This window comes from Monopterus albus, unplaced genomic scaffold (assembly GCF_001952655.1).
Source record: "Monopterus albus unplaced genomic scaffold, M_albus_1.0 scaffold41.1, whole genome shotgun sequence".
NCBI lineage: Eukaryota > Metazoa > Chordata > Actinopteri > Synbranchiformes > Synbranchidae > Monopterus > Monopterus albus.
In genome coordinates, this window is record NW_018127921.1 from 3,600,864 (window position 1) to 3,609,352 (window position 8,489).

An 8,489-nucleotide genomic window follows, 5' to 3' on the forward strand; every position below is an offset into this window, starting at 1 on the left:
ATCAGCTTCTTCTGGAGGCACCGAGGGCCAGGCGGAAAACTAGGGGGGATAGAGCCTTTGCTGTGGTAGGTCCAAAACTGTGGAATGCCTTGCCGCTTTATATTAGGTAGGCCCCCTCACTGTCTACTTTTAAGTTTTATTTGAAGACCTACTTGTATTCATTGGCGTTTGACCAGGACTGAGACTCTGTCTGTAGTGTTAGTGTCTATATTATTGTTTATAGCTTTTTATGTTTTTTATATTTGTATATGTTAAGTGCTTTGGTCAGCTGTGCTGTGGTAAAGCGCTATATAAATAAAGTTGAGTTGAGTTGTTACAAGTTAAAATATATTATAATACAGTCTATTTAAACTAATGGCACATTTTACATTAATGTATAGCATTTTATTGGATTACTAGTAGTTGAGGTTGCATTAAGCAGCGAAATACAAACTTATTTAAATAAAATTCTTATGTTTTTGACTGTATTTTAATCACTTTTCCGTGATCCGGCAGTAGGGCCCCGTCTGATTCGTAGAAGAGCCTGCAGGCATAGTGAGTTCTCGGGTGGTCACGTGATCAGAGGGTTTACGCTGTGACGTCAGATAAACGACGTTGGTATCGACTAACGACTCTCGCCGTGCAGCTGCAGAAGTACAAGCCAGCCTCTCGGAAGACATCTTTCCAAACCTATCTATTGTTGTCTTTAATTTTCCAGTTGATACTACTTAATTATGCGTCGTGGTTACACAAACTATATTGGAAATGACCTGCGAATTGTATAGCTACAAATAATGTTAACTAGCTCGCGTTAACTAGGTGTATGACTAATATAAATGCAACAGACCTGTCGCCTGGCTAAGAGAACAACCGGTGTTTTGTGACGTTCAAGTGCTCAGGTGAGTTGGCAGAAAATAGTATGCTAACAGCAGGCGTTTTTTGTAACTTGCAAGGACGCTTGTGGTACCCTATAGTGTATGTATGGTGGCTTTATTGTAGCATTTAATCTCTGTGTTATACAGTCATTCTTATCTTCCCCTTGGGACACATTTTGTTTGGCTGGCTTTTTGTTGTGCGACAACATTAGGCTGCTACATTTCCTTCTTGTATGTAGCATGTGCTGTAAGGAGTTTACTTGATAACATTGTTTCTGCTTTATTTCCTATCTGTGTCAAGGTCTGTTCACACATTTTAAACAGGAAATAGTTAAAGATGTCTTGGCACAGTGTGGTGTTTTGTTTGGTAGTCAGTACCACTGGGGTACTGACCACTACCACTAATTAGACTTAATGTCCAGACTTGTGTGTGTGATACTGCTCGACTTTGTTTTCGTGAAATCTGGGCTGGAAAACTTGAAACTGATTTTCTTTCAGAAGTGACCAAGTGCAAATTGGTGTTCTGTGTTCCTCTATGGGCTTGTAGATAAACCTGTGTGACAATTAAAGTCTGACTTCAGACTGTTTGTTGTGTGCATGACCAGATTATGCATGCTGACTGGCTACATAGATCTTTGTTTTTGGTTGTGCTCCACAGAGCTTTATTGTTGTCCCAGTGGCTGTGTGTAATGTACAGTTAATGTCCATTCATGAGGCCGAGTGCATCATCAGCCGGCCATAACTTTAATGCTTAGTAGTCCTTCAGAGAAGTCCAATGCACTGTTGGCTTGTGTTGCATTACTGCATTGATACATTGGGGTGCACTCCTGGTAGTCAAATTTCTCTTAGCGTAACAGAGAATCCATCTGCTTATCAGTGTAGACCTGCTGCTACTAGATCAATATGGGATAGCAATGAATGGATGTTTTCAAGTACATTTTCTCATGAAGTGCATGAAGGAGTCATTCATGTGTAGATAGTAGTTAGTAAGGGTGTGTACTATACTTGATTGCTCTGGATAATAGTGGGATAAAACAGGCCTCTATTAGGCTTGTTGACTTGGGAGTGTATAGGTGCCAACATCAGTTTATGTGCCTAGTAAGTATAGGTCTCCTACTCCTAAACTAAAACCTCAAATTCACTCATATTTTGCAAATTTTCATACATACACACAGTCCAGGGGTCTCATTTATAAAAGCTACAGTATGTACACAAAAAAGAAGGCATATGCTGCATTGTAAGAAAACTGGGATAAAAAAAAAATGACAGGAGAATGTGCGGCCCTCCAAAGAAACTCTGAAACCATGTGTATGCACATTTTGGCTATGAGGAAAATTGGTGACTCAGACGGTGAAGCAGTGAACTGAAGCCAGATTTTATATTGATCCTTCTTGGGATTTTAATTTCACTTCATATCAAAGCAATAATCATATGTTGTGCAGCTGTGCTATATTGTGTTTGTAAGGCTAATTATTCCATAAGCACCTCTGTTTTAAATTAAGACATCCTGCATGTCTGACCACTTTGCTTAATTTTGGAACTATCTCATTTGTTATATTAGCAGCTTCTGCAGCAATCAGCCTCTGTTATGTTTGTAGTGCTGTCTCCTGTCTCCACAGGAACGCCGTGTATTTAAATACTCATGATCATTTTGCTTTGTTTATATATGGTTAATCATGTGTTTTGGGCAGAATATGCATCTCACCGTGGGAGTGTTTTGGGCAGAATATGCATCTCACCAAACTTCGCACATTCTCAAGCTAATTGTGATTTATAAAGGGAAACAGGTGTAGGACATGTACACTGTTATAAATCTGAATATCTTTTTAGCGTACACTATTCCTGTGATTTGTGTGTACATAAACTTTTAGTATGAATTCTGTGCACAGTTTTATAAATGAGGCTCCAGAACTGTTGCTGAGGAAATGGTTTCCTTTTCTTTTTTTTTTTTTACCTTGAGTCAGCTCAGCTGTAAAGCAGGCCTGTAGCTCAGGGTAAGGCTCAACGCTATATAATTCACCACCATTTTCAAGTAAATCTTTTCCAAGTGAGGAGTAGCCAGAACTCTTTCTGCTGTTGCACTTGGACTGCACTGATGTAATAATGTGCATTGATAACTATTGTTGTTTTTGAAACTGATAAACAGAACTATGTTTAGACTGTCTCCATCAGACTGAGAGATAATGTAGCCTCTTTAATTACATGGAAAACCTTGTTTATGTTTGTGTTGTGCATGCATGACTGAGACTCCTAATCAGTATTACACAAGAGTAAAACAGTGCTGGTCATCTATGCATCTACTACAGTAGGCATTACACTACACTCGGCAACTCATGCTTCATCCTTTTCTGCCAACAAGATATTAGGAGATAACTGTTTAGTCATTGAACTTAGTGCCCTGTCAGTGTCACGTGTGATAGTGGTGTGATTTGAATACAGAAAAGATGATCTTGCTGTGTGTCTCTCATGTGCAAATTATCCTGGTTTAACCATTGCACGGTTAACGTGCTCTGTTACTGCAGTAACATTAAACAAACCAGCTTGTGACTTGGTTATTAGTGTGAATGTGTAACTCTGTCCCCTTTATCTGCTGCTTCTGGTGCACCTTTAAGCAAGACATGCGACCCTTGGCTGAACCCAAAGAGCAGTTTGAGGGTCAACAGTTGAAAACGGTGGTTCTACTGATGGTGAAGGACTTCATAACTGTGTTGTAAAACTTCAACTTCTGCATCTGTGTTCATGCTAGGTGTGCTGTTGTGCCCATGGAGAAGCCGTCGTCTTCAGACAAAGGGTTGATTGAGGAGAAAAAAGGCCTCGTGGAGGTATTGCACCCTGCTCACCAACTCTGAGTAACATGGTACCAAGATATTGCAGGGCTAATTATCACTTGTTTAACAGAAAAATAATTTCATACAAGGTAATATATGTTTACAAAATCATTTAGTAGAATCTGGTTATAAAGGGCCACTCGTGTCAATTATTACTCTGTTGCTGCTGCTGTTAGCTGTCTAAATGTAATCACAAATTTACTGTTGAGACCTGAAAAGACCTTTTCACAGCAGACATTTTGACTTAACAGCTCATAAAAGCTCAGTTGTACCTAATAACAATGGCCCCAATGAGCCATTCCAGTGAAACCAGGCAATGCTAATCTCAGCAGAGTTGTCAGTTCAATGGTCAAAGTGTTTATTTGTCATATACACAGTTAGGAAACGTGTTTCCCTGTACAATGAAATTCTTACTTTGACGTCCACATGAATGCCACAAAATACAAATGAAATATAAAGTAGATAAATCAGTTAGACAAAATCTAAGGCACTTTAAGCAGCAATTGCAGAATATAATAAGAGAATGTATGTTGCATGGGAGCAGCATGTGCAGCAGTCAATGTGCAATTATGCATGTGCAAGCTGAGAATGTAAACAGCACAGGTCGACAGTACATGACATATTTCCTGGTAATAAACTCCTCAGTTGTGGTTGTTATTGATAACTGTGATTTTCCTACTTTGACATGTCAAAATGTTGGCTGTGAAAAAAGGTCTATTTACAGTCACTGTTTAGTTTCTTGACTCATGAGTCGGTTTTAAAGTGGAAGGCTGAAAATGTAAACATCTAATTTTGTTTACTACCTCTACACATGTGAAATTTCCTTAAGTTCTGTTTTGTTTCACCACAGGAAGCTGTGTGAAATCTGATAAAACTGCTCAAGTGATCTCACTTGTTGTCGACCAGGGCTGCAGACTACAAGTTTGAAAATGAAAAATATCTGTGGATATGGAATTAGAAAGAAATGAGCTCACCAGATAAATGTAGTCTGCTTCTCATCTTTGCTTGAGGCTAGTGGCTCAAGGCTAGTGACTACCAGCACAACACAGCTGAAGTTGCTTTGTGGGTAATGTAGGCACCAGGTTTTGATAAGTAAGAAGAACACTAATGCGTTCATTCTGCTGCTTTAATTCTTATACACTGACCATCATGAGTCTGTTGTGACAGTAACAGGGCTTGTGTTGGGGATTATTGTACCCAATGCTACTTGCAAATTGACTTTGTCACTGTGTGTATTTATACCTCTCCTCCAGGATAGTGGAGCACTGAGAGGTGCTGAGGGTGGAGAGGTGGATCATCAGACCCCAAGGAAGAGCAGTTCTTCCCGCAAGAGCTTCCGCCTGGACTACCGGCTGGAGGTAAAACCCCACTTACCATCGCCCTCCTGTCCTCAAAGACCTCCTCTTCAACTTTCAAAACATCCATTAACTCCTTCCCTTAACATGGCATCCTTCTAATTCTCTCTGTGTTATATTTTGTTAGTTACAGGTGTTGTGTCTTAAATGCAGTTGTTTACTTCGATTGTAGGAGGACGTGACAAAGTCCTGCCGGGACAACCACGGCCGCTTTATTAACCCCTGGCCCACATGGCAGTTCCCTTCCTACTTATTGGCGCTCAGGTTCCTCTTCTGGGATAAAAATCACAGCAATGTACCAGCTAGTAAAGAGGTAGGTGATTTCTATGTAGAAACATGGTCCTTTGTTGACTCGCTACCCACACAGCAATTAAGTCTCCTAGTGGAAACCCTGCTGAGCTCAGTGAGGGCTTAACATACCTCAAAGGCTGCTTTCACACAGCAACAGAAAACAGTTTAATCCCTGAATTGCACAGGTTGCACATTGTTTTGTTGTATAAAACCTAGAAGACTAACCGGAGAGGTCATTGGTTAGACGTTTGATGATGGAAGTTAAATGAATATACAGTGTGTTATAATGTAGTGATGTAAATTACATAGAGATAAGTGACTTTTCAAGTCACACAAAGGTAAGTAGCTCAAAGAGCAGCAAAAACATGTGAATTCTCCAAACAGAGCAGTGCAAAGAACATTTGCAAAGAAGCTGGGGATAGTGACTTTGTTATTAGGGTGGGAAAGAAGGTCTAATCAAAGTGGGAAGACTGAAAAAATGTGGTTTTATAACTCACTGCACTTTAGTTTCTCTCATCTTTTGTCTGTCCCTGCTTTTCCTCATCTGTTTTTCCTCCTCCTCCTTAGGCCCTGGACAATGAGCTCCCAGTGATGGAGCCATACTTTGTCCAGAACGCAGATCTCTCTCTCCCTGGTCCAGGCATGAGAGTCACCTGGTTGGGTCATGCCACAGTTCTGGTTGAAATGGACGGGCTGAATCTTCTAACAGACCCAATCTTCAGCCAGAGGGCCTCGCCGTTTCAGTTGGTGGGGCCCAAAAGATACAGAGGGCCTCCCTGCACTGTGGAACAGGTTTAGTGCTTCTTATCTTTAATATTCACTTAATTCAGCTGTTTCCTGTATTAAAACAATGAACAAAATACATTTGTTTGACTTCTTCATACCTCTCCTGCCAACAGCTGCCCAGGATAGATGCAATAGTCATCAGTCATTCTCATTATGACCACCTGGATGCTGGATCTGTGGCCAGCCTTAATGCACGCTTTGGAGGGGAGCTACGCTGGTAGGTATGACGAATGGGTTGGTGGCTGCTTGCTGTGTTGTGATCGACGTCCTTTCCCTTATTTACTACTTGTAATTCACTCAACCAACTGTCTTTAGTGCATCAACCAACCACTTCTGCATTTGAGAAAAATCAAATGTTTGCTAACACTAAGACCCATGCATGTGTATGTTTTGTAGGTTTGTGCCTCTGGGTTTGATGGACTGGCTGGTGAAGATGGGTTGTGAGAATGTGATGGAACTGGACTGGTGGGAGGAGAACTGTGTTCCGGGTCATGATGATGTCACATTTGTCTGCACACCCTCTCAGCACTGGAGCCAACGCACAGCGATGGACTCCAACAAGGTAATAACTAATCAGAGCCACTACTAATTAAAAATCAGATAGCACACCCTGTGGTGTAATGATACCTTTATGGTGTTTATTTGGCTATAAGACAGCATGGTGGTGCAATGGTTAGTGCTATAGCCTCACAGCAAGAAGGTTCTTGGTTTAAACTGTGGCCGACCTGGTCCAAAGATGTGCAGCTTCAGCTGACTGGGAACTCTTCAGGATAAACTTTATAGGTAATGGATGGATGCATGTATATAAATGTTTATTAGACAGATGAAAAATAGCATAGGTTTTTACAAGATTTGCATAAAGTCAAGTTCATAATAAGGGTTTTGAATGAACTTGTAGCAGAGCTGTGTGTGACTTCCAGTAGATCTTTGCACAAAAACACAAACAAATTAAGTCATTAACTATGCAGAAAATGGCAGTTTAATTTATTTAGTATATTCAGTACATAAAACATGTATCTTTCAACTTCTTTCAGTCTCTGTGGGGCAGCTGGTCTATTTTGGGTCCAAATCATAGATTCTTCTTCGCTGGGGATACAGGCTACTGTGCTTCCTTCCAGGAAATAGGACGACGCTTCGGCCCATTTGACCTCGCAGCCATCCCCATTGGAGCGTACCTGCCAAGGTAATTACGTAGTATATAACATAGTGTCCGCTTTGTTAGATACACCTGTACAATCTAATCCAAATGTATGGCCGCAAAATCTGCCTATCCTCTTAAGTGTGATGTAACGTTCCATTTCTGGATCCAAACTCCCCCAGACCCAAATGGTGGAGCCTGTTACCCTCTACACCGTGACTTTTTTTTTTTTTCCCCTTTAGCAAGGCATCATTGAGAGTTTAAAAAAAAAATAGACTACATTCTTAAGATTCTAATGGTCAGTGTTGCTATTCCATCTGGTGGCATAATAAGCGATCTTTATTTCATGTTGTAGGAAATTTATTCCAATATATAGGCCTATATATCACGTTATAAGCCTAACCTGTTTTAGTTCCCAGCTTTTACTGTTACTTTAATCGGTGTAAAATGTCAGTTATTTACATTAACTTCGTGCTAACTAGCTGGCTAACATTAGAAGGCATCAAAACAGCGCCTTTATAGAAGCTTTATTAATTTAAGTATACTGAGAGTTATCTAATCACCTGTAGCCCTTTCTTTTTCTCCTTCCCATCGCAAGGAAAGAGGTAAAATGACAGCTGACCTGTGGCTCTGATTCAGATCTATTGAAACAATGGGGAAAACAACACTGTGGTATATGGAGAGAAGGAGAGCAAACTGAAGTTTGGACCCGGAAACACAATGTTACGTTGCCACTTAACAAGCAGATAGATGGTCTGCATTTAGGCCACGCCCACATCCGAGAGGAAAGCAAATCATCCTGCTCTGTTGATTTTTCTTGCATGAAGGAACAAATTGACAGGTTGAGGAGTTTTTACAAAAAATTGAAAACTTATCTAAAAGTTGCTGTGTGGTACAATGGTCTACCGACATGGCAAAGAACCCAGGGTGACAATTTTAAAAGTTGCTGAACTTTTAAGAAGACAAAAGTAGGAAGAACAGGAAACTGTGGTCCTGACACTATCCTTTCCTGTGCAGTGAGCCTTTTGACACCATGCAGCTTCTTTTATAAAGCTATGCATTGACATGTTTAGCTAACTTGTCCTATCATTCTGGTTATCAACTGCACCCCAGCTTCCCTCGAGATCTGGCTCTACTGGTTATACTATGTGATAGCAAGCTACTGTAGTTAGCTAAGGCACATGCCACAAACATAGACAGAGCATTAAGTGTCAGGATGTTTCACTGTCCTTCCTGC

The 8,489-nt window shown here is 40.6% G+C and overlaps 1 protein-coding gene across 6 annotated transcripts in view; it reads left to right on the forward strand.

Moving 5' to 3' along the window:
* The window catches only part of napepld (N-acyl phosphatidylethanolamine phospholipase D), a 16,068-nt gene that overhangs the window by 3,006 nt on the left and 4,573 nt on the right, over positions 1 to 8,489 (forward strand). For 4 of the 6 annotated variants that reach the window (XM_020599669.1, XM_020599668.1, XM_020599667.1 and 1 more), the window contains exons 2-8: positions 3,601 to 3,676; positions 4,936 to 5,040; positions 5,210 to 5,350; positions 5,896 to 6,120; positions 6,228 to 6,331; positions 6,511 to 6,676; positions 7,149 to 7,297. In XM_020599669.1, the coding sequence (XP_020455325.1) occupies positions 3,617 to 3,676; positions 4,936 to 5,040; positions 5,210 to 5,350; positions 5,896 to 6,120; positions 6,228 to 6,331; positions 6,511 to 6,676; positions 7,149 to 7,297 (950 nt within the window). In that variant the 5' untranslated portion in view covers positions 3,601 to 3,616. Of the gene's footprint in view, positions 1 to 592; positions 879 to 3,600; positions 3,677 to 4,935; positions 5,041 to 5,209; positions 5,351 to 5,895; positions 6,121 to 6,227; positions 6,332 to 6,510; positions 6,677 to 7,148; positions 7,298 to 8,489 lie in introns of those variants that run through there. The other 2 variants (XM_020599666.1, XM_020599671.1) reach the window with 2 other exon arrangements.